The sequence below is a fragment of the Balaenoptera ricei genome, chromosome 3 (assembly GCF_028023285.1).
Source record: "Balaenoptera ricei isolate mBalRic1 chromosome 3, mBalRic1.hap2, whole genome shotgun sequence".
Taxonomy (NCBI): Eukaryota; Metazoa; Chordata; class Mammalia; order Artiodactyla; family Balaenopteridae; genus Balaenoptera; species Balaenoptera ricei.
Genome location: NC_082641.1, coordinates 139,510,301 through 139,531,408, shown reverse-complemented (window position 1 = coordinate 139,531,408; position 21,108 = coordinate 139,510,301). Strand labels below are relative to the sequence as shown.

The 21,108-nt window shown below is 44.6% G+C and overlaps 1 protein-coding gene across 1 annotated transcript in view; it reads right to left on the bottom strand.

The window, feature by feature from the left end:
- Positions 1-690: 690 nt before the first annotated feature.
- The window catches only part of ADRA1B (adrenoceptor alpha 1B), a 59,053-nt gene continuing 38,635 nt past the window's right edge, over positions 691-21,108 (bottom strand). The window contains exon 2 of the mRNA XM_059919591.1: positions 691-1,341. Coding sequence (XP_059775574.1) covers positions 734-1,341 — 608 coding nt within the window. The 3' untranslated portion in view covers positions 691-733. The remainder of the gene's footprint in view (positions 1,342-21,108) is intronic.

Sequence of the window (21,108 nt, the reverse complement as noted above, 5' to 3'; positions counted from 1 at the left end):
GCAAGCAGGATTTATGGGACAAGTCCAAGGCGTCACTTTCGGCCACAGGGTCAGATTTGTTTAGCCCTGAAGGGCAGGAATGGCAAAGGCAGAAACGGGGTCAAGGGGGCACGGCACAACCATTGCCCACAGGGCCGGCGGGAGAGACAGGGGCACACCTGAATGTGAACGAAAAGGCAACTCAAGATCTGCCTGCCACCCCGTTCACAAACTACTCAAAGCCGCACAGGAGAAATGACCTTTAATGTCCGACTTTGCTTCCAACCCCGCCAAAGTGCCACCGTTCAGTGAAGTACAGGAGGGGCTTGCGAGGTACGAAGTCACGAGACAAACAACGCCCTGGCTGCCTCCTGGGCACCCACTCGCTCTGCCCCCGCGCAGGCGGCCCCACACACGCACACACGCAGACCACACGTACACCGCACAGACACACGCACGTGCACCCACGGTTAAATACATGTACAGAGGACTCGTTTAGATATATACACAGAGAGAGAGACGGAAATCCCGGCTGGCGTCGGGTCCCCCAGGCTCTCAGCATGCTCGGCCCAGCTCTCCGCGCTGTACCTGGCACCCATGCCCCTGCCAGAAAAGCAGCTGCCCCTCTCCCCGCCCCCCTCCCCCCGCTTCCCCGTGGGGCCCGTGTCTACCGGGCGCCGACACTCCCCTCCCCCCCTCCGCCCGCCCCCCACGATGATTGGCTCCCCAGGGAAAGGAAGCGGTGCGCGGGGCCCTAAAACTGCCCAGGCGCCAGGGGCATGTTGCTTTTGAAGCCGGGCTGCCCGTTGGCCACGTCGGCTGCGGCCTCGTGGCCCCCGTGGCTGGCGTCTCCGTCGGTCCCGGGGCTCTCGGGCTCGGCCAGCAGCTTGAAGGTGAAGAGCGGGCCCGAGTCGTGGCGGCCGCGGCGGCCCGGGGGCTCGGGCGCGGGCAGGCTCAGCAGGGCGCCGGGCGCCTTCCACTCCGGGAAGGCGCACAGCTCGACGGGCGGCGGCGCGCCGCGGCCCAGGTAGCCGGGGCTCGGCGAGGCCGAGGGCAGGGTCCGCTGGCTGCCGCTCAGGCAGCTGCCGCTGTCATCCAGCGAGTCCTTGCGCGACTGCGACCGCTCCAGCGAGCCGCCGCGCGTCCACGGCCGGTAGGTGTAGGCGCAGCCGCCCAAGCGGCGGCGACGGCGGCGGCGGCGGCGGCCGCGGCACTGGCACCCGAGGATGCGCACGAAGGCGCGCTTGAACTCCTTGCTGGAGCACGGGTAGATGATGGGGTTGAGGCAGCTGTTGAAGTAGCCCAGCCAGAACACCACCTTGAACACGGCGTCGGGGGGCTTCAGGGTGGAGAACAGGGAGCCTGCATGGGGAAGGGGTGGGGTGGGCACGGGCAGAAAGACAGACAGCAGTTGGTGAGTAGTCAGACCCCTCTCTTCGATGTGATCGGCCCAAACATTGTCAACCTGTGGCATTCCTGCCTCCCGGCCTTTGCCCAGGCCAGTTCCTCTACCTGGAATACTGCCCTTTACATCTCAAAATAAATGACTCCTACATTCTTTTTTTAGGCCAATCTCCATCACTTAACCTTCGCCCATAAAATCTTTTCTGATCTAGCTAAACGGCATTCAAACTCCCGTATCTCTAGATTTCCTAGGGCAGTGCTTACCACTTTCTACTCAAATGATAATAATAATCACCCACAATTGTACAGCTCTTGGGTCTGAGGCACTGTATTGGCGCTTTACCTGTATTATTTTATCCTTCACAAAATGCCATGAAGTATTTCCATGGCAAATATGAGATGTATTAAAGACCTAAAGGTGAAAGGTAAACCTTTATAAGGTAAAAGAAGACAAGGTAAAGGATGATCTTATTGATGGAGAGGTGAAGAAAAACGACTTAACACTTCAAAAAGATAAACTATGGGGCAAGAATGGGAGAAGATTATTTACAATGTCTAAGACAGTCAAGGGATTGATATTTGGAATATATAAGGACTCCTGAAAGTCAACAAGAAAAGGACAGCATTCCTAGTAGATAGTGGGCAAAGAAAAGGAACAGGCAATTTACAAAATAGGAAACCCGAGGGCTAATGAGCATATACCAAGATGCTCAAAATATTAGGCAGTCAAATAAAGTGAAAACCACAGAGTAATAGAATATCTGTTAGGTTGGCAAAAATTAGAAAACTCGATAGTGCCAAGTGCAGACAAGGGTGTGGAGACATGGGAAGTCTCCTGCTGGTGGGGGCACAGGCTGTGAAGACCTTCTGATCCCATTAAGTATACAGATACCTCCTGACCCAGCAATTCTGCTCCAGGGCAGAGCTCTCAAAGAATTTTCACACAGGTCCATCGGGGGCCATGTAGGACTATGCTCAGGGTGGTGTTTATGGTGACAGAGAGTTGGAAAACACCTGGGTGCCCCTCACTGGGAGTTATGGAAAGGTAGAGTGGAGTACATGCATAGCACAGCAATTATGCAGCACTTAGAAGTCCTGGATGACATGTCCAAAAAGCAATATGGAAAGATCTTAAATACATTGTTCTTTGTGAAAAAAGTAGAAACAATGAGATTTATAACATAGTATCTTTTGTTATAAGGTACAAACAACCACACACATTTTCAAAAACACTTTCAAGTTAAAAAATATTATACATATCAAATACAAAATGGGTGCCTAAGGGTGAGGCAGAGGGAAAGGGGAATAAGGGATGGGAATAAAAGGAAATAAATCAATAAAGTAAGAGAGAGGCCTGGCTTAGATCGATGACAATGAGGTGCTATGAATTGGGAAACATGATTAACTCATCCCTGTGAATTTGAGGTCCCAAAGCATTTAATGGCAATATTAAGTTAAAAACAATTCCATTTTAAATGCAAGGCAGTTGAGACTTGGAGAGGTTGAATGACTTGCCCCAGGCCACGCAGCATGTTTGTAATATAGCTGGGATTTAAACTCAGTTCTGTTTGAATATGAAACGTGTTTTTTTTTTTGTTTTTAATGCTATTAATCATATCCTTTGTGGGAAAATGAGAAACTATTAAAAAGCAAAAAGAAAAGAAAAAATATTTTAAAAGCACACATACCCATAATGCAGAGACATCACATTTTGGTACATAAACTTTCAGATTTTTTTCCTGTTGTATATACGTATGTAAATGCTTCAAAAAATGCAAATATACTTTACAGAACGTTTCGTAACTTCAAACCACGTCCCTAAGCCAGCCACTCCACCTGCAGTACAGTGACTTTTGTATTCCTGTCTTATCTCCTCTGTTACACTGTGAGCTTCCTGAGGGCCTGGTCTTTGGGATCACCTTTGAATCCATTTGTTGAAGGAAGAGCATCTGAATGGGAGAAATCTTAGCAAATCACGAAGTCCAACCTCCTCGCTTGGCAGATGGAGACACCGAGACCCAGAAAGTGGCTGAAGATCCCACAGTTGTGGCATAGATGCCACAAGAATCCCTATTTTGGATTGCACTTGAGTTTCCCCCCTGTAGCACTTGCCCTTCTTGATTATTTGAGCTTCGGCTTGTTGTTACAGGGAGCCTCCGACTTCTCTGCTTGGCAATGCAGGGGTGGTGGCTGGGGGGAGATGGCCAGAGTTCCTGGTGCGGAGTTAAACCAGAGAGGGGTTAACTTGGAAAGCAGGTTATCCATACTCCGGGTAAGTGGTAACTATATATATAAGTACGCTGACTCTTCTCAACTGTGGGTTAGCTCTAGGTGGGGGCCAATGAGGGCGCCACCTTGTGGTCTGATTTGTGACAAGGCTTGCACCATGAGGTTTTTGTCCCACTGTCCCAGATTCTCCTTTGGAATAAGACACTGGACAGAAGGCCCCAGTGGAAATGCAAATATGACGTGTGAACACCTAGTACCCATGATGGGGTGAGTTGTTTCTGCCCAGGGGGATGGTCTTGTTTCTGTCACTGAGTCTAAAGGGCATAGTTAAACTGGTCTTGACAAAAATGGGAAACTGGAGAATAAATTTGGGGAAGTGGAGAGAGGGAGGTAACACCTGGAAACCTTGTGAATTACCCTGGACGGTAAATGCTGGTGAGCATGTACACAGGTAGGCACACCACCCATGAGGACATGTTAAGGCCTGGGATAGAGGCTGGGGAGGCACAGACAGCTGTGGCAAAGGTGGGGAGGATCCAGAGCAGGAAAGCATACTTGCTGAAGACAAACTTGTAACTCTGCTTGCCAATCCTGTTGAAGATGTTAGTAAAATGGTCAATAAATGGCGTAAAGGGGGTGTATCCTGAGGGACCAGCTTTTAAAGGATACACAAATAACAGTAGTGCTAATAGCTAATATCAGAACCGTCAATCACATTGTGTGTGCTCTTGTACACATCTTACACTAAATCCTTTACACCATTTGCCCATTTAATGATCACAGTAATCCCTAGATGAAGGGACTATAGTTGGTCCTATTTTATGGATCAGGACACCAGCATGTAAGAGTGGTAGCTTTTTACATTTTTATACATTCATTCATTCATTTGTTCATTCATTCATTCCACAAATACGGAGCTCTGCTAAGTGCCAGGCATGAGGACAACCTGTGGGGATACAGACAAACAGGGGTGTGGTCTCTGCCCTGTGGCAGTCCACAGGCTTGTGGGAAGGCTGATGCATTCACAGTTCATTGCCACAGAACACACATGGCTTTAAGATAGGGGCATATCATTCTGTACCCCTGTGCCACGTGGCATTTCTTTCTAGGTCCTTCTTCACCTCCATCACAACGGAAGCACCTTGTCAGGGATAAAGACAGGCTGGATCTTTGTCTTTATTTTCTTACAAAGCACTCTCCAAGGACCATGGGGCTAAGATGTGCTCAGCCAAAGGGAAGGGGGTGATGCTGACTTTTCTCATGGCATTTATTTACAGCCACAATTTGAGTTTGGGCTCCCTGAGTTACTTGTTCCTCTGAGAAGAAGGTCATTCTTTGCCTTCAGCCACTTTAGGCAATGTGGCCTGGTGACTTGAGCTCAGAGTTTGGGGTCACAGAGGCCTGGTTTTGCATCCCTTTTTTGGTGTATTGGCTGTTTGACTTTTGAAAAGTTAATTGGCTCTCTCAGGCTAAATTTTCTTATCCATAAATTGGGGCTAACATCTGCTTCATAGGGTTATTCTGAATACATGAAAATATCCATGTAAACATACTTGACACAGGGTCTGGCACCTTGAAAATTCATAAATGGTGGCCATTTTCCAAATATACTTTATATCCTGGCCCATTCATTGCCCTCTTCCAGGAACTCTGCTCTGATTAACCCTACCCGACTCAGACTGAATTCTTCATTCTGTACCCCACAGAACATATACAATCAGATCTTATTCTGTTATTTTATTGTTTGTCTGTTAATTAAGCCATTCCAGGGCTGGCTGAGTCCTTGTTTACCACTGGGCAGTAAATTCCTTCTGGGCAGAAACCATATCTTTATTTCTTTTCTTTTCCTTTCCAGATTTGTATATTTTTATTACAAAAGTGACACAATGGAGAATGAAAAGGGGGAGCACAGAGAATGTTTAGGGGAGTGAAACTACTCGGTATGATGCTGTATTGGTGGATATATGTCATTATACCTTTGTCAAAACCCATAAAATGTACAATACCAAGAGTGATCCCTTATGTAAACTGTGGACTTTGGGTGATTATATGTCAATATGGGTTCATCACAGTACCTTCCTGTCAATTTGAATGTGAACCTAAAACTGCTCTAAAAAATAAAGTCTATTAAAAAAAAAAACCTCACTGACCCTTAAAAAACTAAAAATAGAGTTACCTTATGATCCAGCAATCCCACTCCTGGGCATATATCCAGAAAATATGAAAACTATAATTCAAAAAGATACATGTACTCCAATGTTCATAGTGGCACTATTTATAATAGCCAAGACATGGAAGCAACTAAGTGTCCATCAACAGATGAATGGATAAAGAAAATGTGATGTGTGTGTGTATACACACACACACACACACACACACACACACACACTGGAATATTACTCAGCCATAAAAAAGAATGAAATAACGCCATTTGCAGCAACATGGATGGACCTAGAGATTATCATACTAAGTGAAGTAAGTTAGAAAGAGAAAGACAAATACCATGTGGTATCACTTATATGTGGAATCTAAAATGTGACGCAAATGAACTTATTTACAAAACAAAAACAGACTCACAGACATAGAAAACAAACGGTTACCAAAGGGGAAGTGGGGGAGGGATAAATTGGGAGTAGGGGATTAACAGATGCTTACCACCATATATAAAATATATAAACAATAAGGATTTACTACATAGCACAGGGAAGTATATTCAATATCTTGTAATAAACTATAATGGAATAGAATTGAAAAAAAGAATATATATATATATATATATATATATATATATATATATATATTATCCGAATCACTTTGTTGTACACCTGAAACTAACACAATATTGTAAATCAACTATACTTCAACTAAAAAACCCCTCACTTACAAAAGTGACACCTGCTAAATTAAAAAATTGCACATTACAAAAAAATCTATATAATATAGAGTGAAAATTCTTTCTTCATTCAAGAAGACAGGACCAGAGTTAACAGTTTTGTTTTTTTTTTTTGTTTTTTTTTTAATTTATTTTTGGTATATGAACATCTAGTTGCCTATATATTCTTTTTTTTTTTTTTTTCCAAATTTATTTATTTATTTATTTATGGCTGTGTTAGGTCTTCCTTTCTGTGTGAGGGCTTTCTCTAGTTGCAGCAAGCGGGGGCCACTCTTCATCGCGGTGCGCTGGCCTCTCACTTTCGCAGCCTCTCTTGTTGCGGAGCACAGGCTCCAGACGCACAGGCTCAGCAGTTGTGGCTCACGGGCCCAGTTGCTCTGCGACATGTGGGATCCTCCCAGACCAGGGCTCGAACCCGTGTCCCCTGCATTAGCAGGCAGATTCTCAACCACTGCACCACCAGGGAAGCCCAACAGTTTTGTTTTTATCCTTTCAGACGGATTTTTTTTAATGGGGTCATACACATACCTTTCCCCAAATTTCTATCTTCACTTAGAATATATAAAAGATATTTCCCCATGTCAGAGCATTACATCCTGCCCTCTGGATATACAGTAGTTCACTAAACTCTTTCTTGATGATAGTCAAGTAGGTGATTTCCAATTTTTGGCTATTACAAACTGCAGTAATGACAAGCCTCATGCATTTCGCTTTTTGCACCTTTGAGTGTTTCTGCAGGCTAACTTCCTTCACGAGCAATCACTGGGTCAATTCCACATTTAAGTCCTGACAGCTAGCCAAATTGCCTTCTGAAACGGTCGTACCAATTTACCCTCCTCCCATCGACTGTGTATGAATGTGATATTTTCTCTACACCTCCACAACTCTGGGTGTGGTCAGTTTTTAATCCTCATGTGTTTGGAAGCTGAATAATGACCTCACCTACCCTCTTGTTTCATTTGCATTCTACTTTGCTTTGTCCTCCTGCAGACCGCAGCATGACTCTCGCACCCTGAGCAAGCCCTCAGTGACTTCTGACAAGGACTGCCCTTTTCTCATTAGATTCCGATTCCTGGGATAGAATCCTGGTTCTCTCACCAGACACATGACCTTGGGCAAGTTTCATACTAAACCTAAGCTTCAGTTTCCTCAGCAGTAAAATGGAGCTAATAAGAATACCACCTTCCCTGGGTTGTTGTGAGGATTAAACATGGTAAAACATGTAAAGTTCTTACAAGCTTGTTGGGTACCAGGTTCCTGCCACCTAAATCAACTCTGCATTAATGCTTATTAACCAAATAATAATTATTCCTGTAAACCACTCATTGGGCTGGAAATCTAATTATAGGAAACCTCTGTTTGATAACTTGATGTATCATTTTGGGTAAGTTGCTTTCCCTTTCCGGGCCTCAGTTTCCCTCCTTTAAAAAAATGTATTTATTTATTTTACTGAACTAGAGTTGACGGACAACATTATGTTAGTTTCAGGTGCACTACATAATAATTTGACATGGTTTCCCTCCTTTAGTTGAGTGGTTTGATCTGAGTCCTGTCCAGCCTTAACATTCAGAGTCTCCACGAGGCCAGAGCTAGAAGCCCTGCCCATCTCCAGACCCACCACAGAGGGGCAATGCGGGTCAGGAACGGGACTGCCAGCTGCCTTGGATTCCACACATATGTCGGACCCTTCCCTCCTCCCTCACCTGCCAGTAGCACAGGAGCCACCTGGATTAGTGGCCCTGTTTACTACGCCAGCCTGCCCTGGGGGGAGCCAAGAAGCCCTCGTTAATTAGGGAAGGTGCTGAGGCCCTTGGGGCATGAAAGCGGATTGGTGACAGGGATCTTTTTCTCTGGGCACCCAAACAGACCTTTGGGGGCCAATGAAGCTGCCAGGAGAGGGAGCAAATATCAATGGGAAATGTGGGCTCCTGGAAGCCTGCTCTCTCTGCTGGAAGTCAGGGCTATGCCTGCTCTTTGCCAGGGCCACTAACTCGCAGTGCATGTCCCTGAGCTTGGCTCCACTTCTCCTGCTCATGAAACGGTCCCACGCTCCTTGCCCTGCGTCTTAGCATCATGGCTTGGCAGGACTCCGAAACCTTCTTCCTTAACAGAAGGTCAGGCAGGGTGAGTAACTTGCTCAAGGTCACTCAGCTGGTGAATGGCAGAATGACGGCCAGAACCTGTTCAAATGTCCTTCAATTGATCCAACAGAGATTTATCAAGACAATGGAGTTCAGTGGTTAAGGACCTCTTCAGACATCACAGGCAGGTACAGCTGGGTTCAAGTGCTGACCCTGACTTCCCAGATGAGTGAACTTGGGGAAACTACTTGAGCTCTGTTTCCCAGAAAGTGGGGATGGTGATAATTCTTTTCTGCATGGATGAGTTGAGCTTAGGCTTGGTAAGTGCCTGGCATGTTGAAAGCACTCAAAGCTGTACTCAAAGTACAGTTTGACTGCTTCAAACACAACTACTGTTACTATTGCCAACACTGCTATTACTGCCAGTACTACTGCCAGAAGATGAAGGTGGCGAAGAGGATTAGATCTCCCGTGCAGACCAGGCCTCGGGACTCTTACCCTGCTGCTCTTTCCAATACAGGCCCAGGAATGGGACTCCAGGTAGTTCTGGAACTTGATGAAATTGTATGTGATGTTCATGCATTTTTCTGGGGGAGAATCCACAGCTGTCATCATGGGCTTGGGTCAGCAAACCTGAAAGGGTTAAGCCTCACCCATCTCAAGTTTAGGGCTTCCTAAGCATCAGTCATTCTACCACCCGGACCACCCGTTACTTAATGCTTTTCTTTAAATCGACTCACTTTTGGTATCTAAGCTAAATTTTTTTAAAAAAAGGAAGCTTTCTATCACCATTTAAAAACCTGCATCATTTGCTATAAACAGAATGCAGTGGTAGAGAAAAATAAGATGAAAACTAAACAATATTACTACCTCTGGATGTGGGTCTGAGCCTGCTCCCTTTTTCAGAAAGGGAGATTAGCCGGGGTTGAGGGGTGTTGAAGACTTGCTGGCCCTAAACTGAGAGGAATTCATTCCTCTTTGAGGACCTGAAGAATTGGAAAGAGAAGTGAACAGGGAATATTTTCTCATTGGAGAACCCAGCCCCTGGCACATAGTAGCGCTAAATAAATATTTGTTCACCGACTGACTGATTGAATACGTGACTCAGAGTTTTTTGTGCCATCTCTAGCTGTCACTTCAAGCTATCTTGCACATCACGCAGATCTGTAGTCATTTTGAGTAGCATTATGGGTGCAGCCCTGGGAAACCACTTGTGGGAGGCCACATGGCTCCACTCGGTTGCCTCTTGCTAGCCTCTTACTGAGGTTTTTTAAACAGGTCAAATGAGACAACACCTCTGAAAGGGCTTGGAAGGGTTGAAAGCTGCACATCTGGATGGGGCAAGCAGGAGGCAGAACTTGAGAGCAAAGGGATGAAGCAGCAAGCAGATGGTGCAGTGAGCCCACTCACATCACTTGGGCTTTGCATGCCTGAGGGTGACTTAGAGGCATGGTGAAGTGCAAGGATCAAAAGCTAAAGCGGGGACTTCCCTGGTGGTGCAGTGGTGAAGAATCCGCCTGCCAATGCAGGGGACACGGGTTCCAGCCCTGGTCCCGGAAGATCCCACAAGCCGCGGAGCAACTGAGCCCGTGTGCCACAACTACTGAGCCTGAGCCCTAGAGCCCACGAGCCACAACTACTGAAGCCCGTGCTCTGCAACGAGAAGCCACCGCAATGAGAAGCCCGCGCATCGCAATGAAGAGTAGCCCCCGCTCACCGCAACTAGAGAAAGCCCGCGCACAGCAATGAAGACCCAACGCAGCCAAAAACAAATAAATAAAATAAATAAATTTTTGAAAAAAAGCTAAAGCAGAGCAGGATCAGCACAAGGAGAGGGACTTCTTGGCTGGACCATGGTCCCAATGGGTCATCCTTAAGGTGCTATTTAACAAATCTGAACAGTGAACCTCCCTCCACTCTTCAAAACCACAGGGTTTGTTTGTGGAGTAGTAGCTACTATTTAACAAGCTCATGTCCTGTGTCAGCCACTGGCCAAATGCCTAAACATCTTTACGCCCATTACTCCTTCAACCAAAACCTCTCTGTTCCCAAGGCAGCCCAGCATGACTGCGCCTGGCACGGCTCTAGGGGGCGCCATTCCGCACTGCAGTCTATAGCGTTCCTGGTGACTGGGTCCAACCTGCCGCGCCCGCGGCAGGCCACAACTATTACACATGGGGGAATGGAAGGCAAGTTGCTCCAGGTCACAGAGCTAGTGGGGGATAGAGTTTGAATATGAATCCAGGAACAGAATCCTAACAGAAGCTGTCAATCACTTCCAATACAGTTCATGGGGAAACAAAATACACATGTTGGTGTGTATAAAGGACTGGAAAAATATACATGAAAGGAGACATCAACCATGTTTATCTTTGGGTGGTGAAATTATGCATGAATTTTCCCTCTCTGGGCTTTCTGGTGTTTTCCAACATTTTCTCCATAAACACGAATTACTTTTGTAATTGGGAAAAATCCAATGAATATTATTTTAAAAAATGAAAAATGAATCAAAAGATACTGTGTTTATGGGGTCCTAGTTATATGTCAGTCAACTATCTTATGTTCTATTTCATTTAATCCCCCTGACAGTTCTATGAGCAAAGTGGGATTATCCCTACTTTACAGATGAAGAAATGGAGCTGCAGCTAGAAGGCAGCACTTGCGCAAGGTCCTCCACAGGTAAGAGAGAGAGAGAGAGAGAGAGAGAGAGAGAGAGGAAGGTTGGAAATGAGATTTTTTGTTGTTAAGCTCAGCAGCCTCCTCTGTTAGTTCCTGATGTGCTTGTAGGTTCCCTGATGTGCCTTATCCTCTTACTATAGGGCCCTTTAATATTCCTTCATTAAATACTGGTTGAAGGAATGACCAGTGGGTGGGCTTGGAGACTGCAGCAAGGCATAGAGGGATGTAAAGCATCATTTATCTGGTCCCCCCAGGGCTGGGTGCTTTTTAACATCCCTCTGAGCTCTGACATTCTGTGTCTGTAGGATTATAAATTTGATTTGACTTATTTCACAGTCAGCATCACACAAGCAGACATCTCAAGGGAGCCAGTGGGTGGTGAAACCATTTTGATCAGCTTGTAAATAGAGTGGAGCTCCCTTTCACTGTGCCTGTTATTAGGAGCACTTGGCTACACCTTTAGCCAAGCCAAGTCTCCCCAGTGGAAACAGTCTGGCCCAATAAATATTCAAAAATTGAAAATACTAGTTGCTAATTCTTTCAGCACTGGCTTTGTGAAGGAAGTTTCCTTGGATTTGGAAATTCCCTTCGAGGTTTTTCCATTTTCATTTGCTGCTTAACCCTGGAATGTGATCACAAAATTGTCCAACAAATACAATATCCTTGGGGCCAAAGAGACACATGTTAAGATTTACAGCAAATACTGAAAACAATAATAATCACCAGAGCTACCATTTATAATGAACCAGGAACCAGTTATTAGGTACTATGTTTATAAACATTCTCTCATACAATCCTTCCAGAAGCCTTGCTATTAATATATCTCATTTTATGGATGAGGAAACTGAGGTTTAAGAGATTAATGAAGTCACATGTCTAGTAAGTGGTAGAGTTAGGATTAAAATCTAACTCTGAAGTCTACTCACTGGTTCTTACTCATTGTTTAATAATAAGAAAAAGAAGCTACTATTCATTTCCTTAAACACCAGGCAATTTCTCCCTCAACTGGGAACAATCTTTCTCTTCACCAAATTGTCACAGTATTTTATCTGAGGCTAAAATACGGCATTTATTACTTTCTATATTGAATTACAGTTGCTTAGGGCTATGCCACATCTCCTCAGGTTAGACTGTGAGCTTCTAGAAAAGAGAGCTCATGTCTGATTCTTCTCTTTCTACTCAGGGCCTAGCACAGTGCCTGATATAGGACAGGCACTCAGCCAACGTGTGTTACAAGAATAATATTAGTAATAAAAATGACAAAACCAAAAATATGTTAGCCTCTGGCTACTCAAAGTGAGGTTCATGGGTAAACAGCATCAAAATCACCGCAGTGCCTGTTAGAAATGCAGAATCTCAGTGATCCAGGGAATCAGAATCTGTCTGCTTTTTAACAAGATCCTGAGGTGAGAAGCATTGCCCTCCACATTATAATTTTATTTTAAAAATTGTTTTCCTGGGTATCTTGGGATTCATGATGGGCAAAGGCTGGGTTGAGAACCACCTCACTATGGGATTGACTTCCTTGTCCCAAACCCTCCAGCGGTTCCTACAGTTTATAGGATAAAGTTCAAACTGCTTAGGCTGGAATTTAAGACCCGCTCAACTTGGCTGCAACGTACTGATTCTTCACAACACGAGTTGAGTTTTCTGGCTCATTTCCCTGTATCTACTCTGTCCACTGGTCTGAGATGCCCACTCCTTTCTCCTCCTCCTCTCGCCTGGCTCAAATTCCTCCTTGTCATAACCATAGCCCATGATGCAGAGCTTCCCGTGAAGCGTGAAAGCAGAAGGAAGGAATGAGCAGGCTGTGAAGACCTGCTCAGATCCAGGTAACCGACATACCTTAGCTAATTTCACTCCCACAGTAAGGCATGAGGGAGGACTGGGTTCTGTAATTCTCAATTTTCAATTTACAGATGAGGAAATAAAGTCTTCAAGTGTATGGAACTCACCCAATGTTACACAGCTATTAAACGGTAGAGCTGGTATTCAAACCCAAATCTGCCTGGTCTCAAAGCTGGGCAGTTTCCACAACAGATGATACAGCCTCTAAACTCTTAGAATAGTTCTGGTTGGGGGAAGGCTAGAATTATTTACTTCTTATTTGTAATGGTGTCTTTCTATATATTTTATATGGTCATTGAAACACAGAAGCCAAGAATTTTGTGGCACTCTACCTCGACGGTTCTTAACCTGAAAATGCTGGTTATGCAAATAATTTAGCATCATATAATTTCAGGGGCTCACAGACTCACTGAATCCCATCCATGGGTACCCAGGAGGTGCACAGTCACCAGATTAAGAGTCTTCTGCTATTCCCTCCACAGAATTCTATCACAACAGCTGTTGAACTTATTTAAGAGTCTGTCTCCCTTGTTTACAAGCTCCTCAAGGCCAGGGTCAATCTTACTTGTCCTGTTTCTCTAGCACCAAACACAGAGCTTGGGTTATAGTGAATGTGTAAAACTATTTGTTGAGCACATAACCTGCTCTTCATGTGCATAGCCCAGTATCTGGTTCATGGTAGGCGCTAGGTAAATTGTTGTGGAGTGATTCTCTTGCTTATAATGTGCTTCCTTCCTCTTCTTTATTTAAATAGTAACCACAGGCCAATGCCCAGTTCAGTTTTCATCTTCTTCCTGAAATCTTTCCTGACTGCTCCAGGCTTCTTCTCCTATATTTCCCATCAAAACAAAGGCCATACCACATGGATTCATATGGAATGTCATTCTTGAGAGATGTGCCACTTGTCTCTTTAGGCAGCATCAAAGCTCTGTGAAGATGGAGTCTGTGCTCTATACTTCTAGCACAGGACTGGGCATGGGGTCCGTGCCATCAATTGCCTGCTGGTTACTTGATGGACCCATTCCAACTTCAAAGAGGGAAGCGACCTCTTGGCTTAGGCCCAGAGTTGGGAGCAGATGGGATGGAGGAGTTTCTGCAGCACTTAAGGGTTTATCTTTGATGCCAAACTGAGTGTGTTCCATGCTTTGACCTCAATAGCAATTTCCACATAGAACCCTTTTAAAACTGAGTGTTGGGGGGAACCTATGTGAAGGAAGTGATACCACTTTATGAAGGGGCATACAAAGAAGACATGTACAAATGGAGAGACATAGCTTGCTTTAGTATAGAAAGTCTCTATCCAAGAAAACTTCAGTTCTCCCCAAATGCATCTGTAAATTCAAGATAATCTCATTAAAATACCACCAGGTTTTTTTGGGGGGGGGTGGTAGAGAGGGGAACCTAAATGATCCCAAACTAAATATATGGAAGAATATAGATTATAGAAGAAAAACCATGAAAAAATAGCCAGGTCAATTAAAATAAATAAAGAGGAATGGTGGGAGTGGTGTGGGGAAGACGGGGAAACTTACCCATACAGAGAGTAAAACCTACCATAAAATCATATCATACCATAAGAGTAATTAAAAAATACCAGGGCAGGAGGTGCAAGAAAATGCAGATAGATCAACGAAATTATACAGTTTATAAACAGAACCAAATATCCATGAGAATTTTATATGCCATTGCAATGCTTGTGGGGAAAAAACAGATTATTCTATAAGTGGTGTTAGGACAACAGTCTCTAGCTATTTAGAAACAAATAAAGCTGGATCTCTACTTTCTTACATTAAAATAAACCCAGATGGATCTAAGATTTTAAATATTAAAAGATTATTAAGATATAAGAAGATGGAAGTGAATATTTTTTATGATTTTGAAATAGGAAAGACCTTTGTAAGCATGACAGAAGTTCAGGATCTGTAAAGAAAAGTATTGTTGAGTTTGCCTAGACACTTCTATAAGGTCATAAACTTTGAAAACAAAGTTATCAGAATTGAGAGAAACATTTGTAATTTAAAGGACAGTAAAAGGAATATTTCTAATACACAAAACTCTCTTTCAAATCAAGAAGACAAAGCAACTCAATAGAAAACAAAGCAAATCATATGGATAAGGAAATAACAAGAATAATTACAATGGACAGCCAGTGAATTAATGAAAACCTCATGGAATCCTTTACAAAGCAAATAATGAAATTAAAAAGCAGCAAAATATTTCAGGTCTATTAGTTCGGCAAAGGTATGAGAAAACAGACATTTGCACCCATTCTGTGTGTGGGTACAGATTTTGGGTGGAAAACTGGTGTTATCTGATACAATTGGAATGAGCATAACTTTAGCTTTTGATGTAAGTACTCAATCCAGGAATTTATCCTACAGAAGTACTCTTAAAAGGGAGCAAAGATAAAAGTACAGGAAACTGCAGTAATGTTCCCCCCAAATGGGAAATAACCTAAATTCCAGCAATAGGGGATTATGAACTAAACCATGTAGCATTCACGCATTGAAAAACCACACGTCTATTAAAATGGCAAGCTAGGTCTACATGGAATGAGGCCCATGCCAGAGTTAAGTAGGAAAAATCAAATTTCAGGAGAGAATGTCTAATATCTGATTTTTATGAAAAACATTTTGTGTGTGTGTGCGCATGTGTGCGTTCATAGAAAAAAATCTGGGTGAATGTGAAAAAAAACTGTTCATAATGGTTATCTCTGGAGGATGGCTTTATGGGAAGATTTTCACTTTTTATTTAAAATTCTTTTTGCAATGAACAATCATTGCTTTTGTAATTAGAGGGAAACAGGGAGAGAGGCGGGGGGAAAATGAGAGACAGAGAGAAAGAGATAGAGAGAGTGGTTGAGAATATAGGGGCAAAGACCCAGCCTAGGGCTAGAAGCTGGCTGACCTTTATTCAGGGTCATCACAGTTCTGGGCCTCGTTTCCTCATGTATGAAACGGGGGGGCTGCATTAGCTACCGGGGCTCCCTGCTTCTTGGATTGTCAGCTGTGTTCACTCCATTGCAGAGGTGGAACAGAGACTAGGGGAAAAGTTACAGATATACCTGTGGCCAGAGTGTCTTTGAGCCTATAACAAAAAGGCTGTGCAATACTGGATGCTGCCCTTAGAGTGAGCAGATGAACCTGCTGCTTGGCTGAGAGGCTCGGCACCTTCGGATGAAAGGCTCCAGAGAGAAAACAGGGACAATTACTGGCTTTGGGGAATCAGGTGGTAAAACGCTGAGACTGGACCACTTAGCCATTAGGCACCGTGCAATGCCTTTCATCCCTTGTCTCAGCAGCTGTCCACTGACTCCCCTGCCTTCCTCTTTCTGACTCATCCCTCTGATCTGTCCTTTGGCTGGTGGTAATCCAAACTTTTTCCTATATCCACTGGCTTGCCAGGTTCAGGTTGGGACCCCCGGACAGCTCTGCATCTCCTCTCCACTTGTCAGGCCTGGTCTGGGATGCACTCCTCCTCTGGGGGCCACACCTGGGCGTCATGGCTGCCCTGTCACCCGCAGCCCTTAGAGTGAATGATGCCAACCCGCTGTCTCTAGGGCGTCTTGTCTTCTCACCAGAGCCCTCGCCTGCCTTTCTGTATCCCGAGGGCCAGGCACATCGCTGGTGTCATGAATATTGTATGATGAAATGATTAGTCTTTGCTACTGCATACGTGCCACTGTCCAGATTTTAGCAAAGCAGGGCCTTCTCCTGCTTCTCAGTCCAGGTCCACAGACATTCCATAAAATGACCCTGAAATTTCTGCCCTTTCTCATAGCTCGAAGGCTCCTCATTGCTAGGAAATTTGCAGATGCAAGTGCCCGAGGGACAATTTATTGCTCAACTCAGAGATGGCCTGTAGGACAGAGAGCTGGCTGGGCTTGCTGCAGCCATGGGAGAATGTTTTCTGAGAGTTTCCATGAAGGGACAAGATGTAATTCAGTATTTACTGCCTATGCTGTTTATATGTGTAGCCCAGACATCAGCTGGGGGCCTTTCCACCCCTTGAAAGCTAGGCGAGATGATCGTGAGTGTCCCTTTTCCATAACCCTGGGATGTCCAAAGCCCTCCCTCAAAGTCTCTGGATTCCTGGAGTGGGGCAGGGGGAATAACTTCATTCCCGCCACTCTGCTTCTTGGGCTCCATTTCCCTTGACGCCTGCTCTGCTTATACCACCTGGAAGCAGTGATTCCACAAGATGAAAATTACCCGCACCAAGCGTTTAACGTACTACTCAGTGCTGGGCTCCCTGGCCCCCTCCTTGCCCTCTCTCACCTCAGCTCCTCCCCTCGCAGATTGCTCCAAGAGTTCCAAATTCTTATTGCTTTTTTAGGCAATAATTTCTGTTTTCTCTTCTGGTAGCTTTGGCATCAGCCTTGTTGAGGGCAGCAAGGAAGAGGGGGATGTACGTTGTGATCGGGGGAAATGGGTTTCACTTTCTACCTTCAGCTCTATTTAAGATTTTTCCTAAAGACAGTTCCTTTCCTCAAATTACTAGATTTTCAGAAAATACAATTTCTTCACCTCTTTCTTGTAAATATACATGAAATATATTCTCAGTTTGATGCAGGTTTTTAGATTATTGCTTGCAGCGGGAGGTCCCAAGCTTTGTTCCACTTTACAGAGAGTCTTTATCGAACATCCCTTAGGTACCTGGAACTGGTTGAGAATTTAATCCAGGAGATTAAGGTTGACTGGGGAAGCAAGGAGATTTCAACAATTATTTTATTCAGTACCTATAAGCCGGTGAGGTGAATACAATTATTATGCCCATTTTATGGATGAAAAAAACTGTGCCTTAGTGCAATTAAACAAATTGCTCAAGATTACATAGTGGTGGAGATAGGATTCAGTTCCAGGTCTGACCCTGGAGCAACTGATCTTTCTGCACCTCAGTGCTGATTCCCACAGACTGGAGACTTGTTATATCCCTGGAACGTTCTGTGTGAAGGCACCTAGAAGAAAACCAGGAGGTGCTGGTTACATGTTGGGATGGAGAGATAAGTGTGGGTGATAGTTTGGGAAGGAGGAGTTACTTGACTTTGCTACTTTCAGAGAACTTTCCTGCAAAAACGATTTCATCTTTGCACATTTTGAGGAGACAGGAGCTGGAAAGGCAGGGAATTGCATGCCCTTTGTGCAAGAGGGTGCAACGGCAGTGGGGCAATGTGTCTCAGAGAGCTGGTGACCTCAGGCTGTTTAGAGCCTGAGAGAGGAGGCCTGACTTCCTGTGCAGTGTCCTGATCACAAGGAAGGTGGAGAAGTCGTGCTGACTCTCGTGATAGTTAGAAATGGACTCAACCTTATGATGGTGCCCAAGAAAATACAGAAGATGGTGGTGATCTGAATTTAATAACAACAACAATAAGAACAGCAGTTACCGTCTATTGGGAGCTTATAGGAGGCAAGCGCTGTATCAAACTCCTAACATATATTATCTAACTCTGTACTCAAAACATTTCAACGTGGGAGGCACAGTTACTGTCCCCATTTTACAGATGTTGAAATTGAGGCTTAGAAGAGGAGTAATTTGCTCAGAGTCACAGAGATATTAAGTAGTAGAGTTTCTGCTCTCCCATCTTCTGCTATTTGGACCTGGTGAGGAAGGCCATCAAAACTCCAAAGACTAAAAGGACATGTAAAAAAATTGAGCAGATTCCACAAGGCAGTACAGGGTGCAGGGGGAAACAGAAGAGCCATGTTTGGGTGTGAATATACTAGTTTTCAGATGACTCATGTTCCCAGCCAAATCCAGGAGGAACTGTAATTATTTAGAATTGAAAAGTCATTGTCTGCCATCTCCTGGCCTTGTGAATGTAAGTCCCAGGGACCCAAGAAGGTGGGAGGAGAATGGATGTTTAACTCACAAATCCTTCCATCATCTGTAGATGGGCAATGCCAAGAACATAAGCGAGAGGACAGGGCATAGGATGGAGAAAAATTAATAAATAGAGATCAAAAGATAGAGTTAAGCCAGACAGTAAAAGGGCAGAACAGCCCCCTTTCCCATCACCACTCCTCCTCATATTTCTGACAAGGATATGGTGGTCTTGTGCAAAATGAGACCCCAAGGTGGCCATGGATGGGCAGCAAGGACAGGGCAGCTCAGGTTCCAGGCTGAGAAGCTGCCTGCATCCTCTGTGTGTGTCTCATGGTGGTCTGGCAGCCCTAGCCTGTCTATCCAGATGGAGCTGAATTCTCCACTGGGTCACCCAAAAGGGCAATTCACTCCAGAGTGCTAATTCCTCTGTCCACCTCCTTCCTTGCAGGCTGGGACCACTTGTTCCACTCCCAATTCTGAAAATGCCACTGAGCCTCAAAGGATCATTACTAAACACGGCCCCAAAAGCACATGCTCAGGCCAAGGAAAGTTCCCAGAAAAATCTTCCTGGCAAAGCAGCATCACAGCAGATGGATGGGCAAGGTTCTGGCCCTCATGCTCCCCCCACGTCTTGTCTTCATCCGATGCTTGTGATAGGAGAGGGGTGGGTAGGGTTGGCGGAGGCTTGACTGATCTGGGATGAGGCTTTCCAGACCATAACGGAGCAGGGTGCGAGGGGAGATCGTGAAAGACACTAGTGTGTGAAGAAGAGCATTTGGCAGAAGGAGCCTTGTTCTTTGGAGGCTGCTGAAGCGCACCAATGGGGGCAGGCCAGTGACGGCCTGTCCATCTGCTCGGAGGTCTTACTGGTTTGGTGGAGGACAGCACGACCTCAGGAGAGAGTTTTGCCCGGGGTACCTCCACTCCACAGGGCAAATGGACCATTATAGTGCCTGGGCATTTTATTCCAGCCTCTTCTGATCTGGTTCCTTACACTGCAGGATTGTTAAAAAAGAACAGTCTGGTCAAACCAGCATTTGACTGGGTTCATTAGCCCTGTTTTTAGTTTGAGTTTCAGTATTGTTGATATATCGATCCTCTAGCAAGCATAGGAGTTCTTAATGGTGTCTGTGAACTCCTGAGAAATATGGGGTTATTTGATGTGCACGTGTGCATTTTCTGTGTAGCTGCTTCATAGCTTCCATCAGATTCTCAAAGGGGTCCATGTACCAAAAAAAGGATAACAACAATTGGTTTAAAGAAAATCAATGTTTCAGTTGGGAACTGGGTTGCACGCATGCTCTAAAGAGCATGAATAAGCTATCAGAAGTCTGAGCTTCATTTCTCTAATGACAATACAAATTAATAGTGTCCTGTGTTGGCAATGATGCAAGTGAGTGGGCATTCATATCCTGACGGTGGGAATATTGATTGGGACATGCTTTCTGGAGGGCAACTGGGTGATATGACTCAGAGACCTTACAATTTTATGTATTTAGTTATCCTGAAATTATAATTCTAAGAATTTATCTTAGTGATTAAGGGTGCTGCCTCTGCAGTCATTATCTATGTCACTGTGGGCAAATTACTCAACCTCTCTAGGCCTCAGTTTCCTCACCTGTAAAATGGAGGTAATATTACTTATTCATAGGACTCCTGGGAGGGTTAAATTAGATAATACAAATGAGGTACCACCTCACACCGGTCAGAATGGCCATCATTAAAAAGTCTACAAGTAACAAATGCTGGAGAGGGTGTGGAGAAAAGGGAACCCTCCTACACTGTTGGTGGGAATGTAAGTTGGTCCAGCCACTATGTAAAACAGTATGGAGGTTCCTCAGAAAACCAAAAATAAAATTACCATAGGCATATACCCACTCCTGGGTATATACCTGGACAAAACTCTAATTCAAAAAGATACATGCACCCCTATGTTCATAACAGCACTATTCACAATAGCCAAAACATGGAAACAACCAAAATGTCCATTGACCGATAAATGGATAAAGAAGATGTGGCATATATATATACAATGGAATACTACTCAGCCATAAAAAAGAATGAAATAATGCCATTTGCAGCAACATGGATGCAACTAGAGATTATCACACTAAGTGAAGTAAGTCAGAAAGAGAAAGACAAATACCATATGATATCACTTACATATGGAAT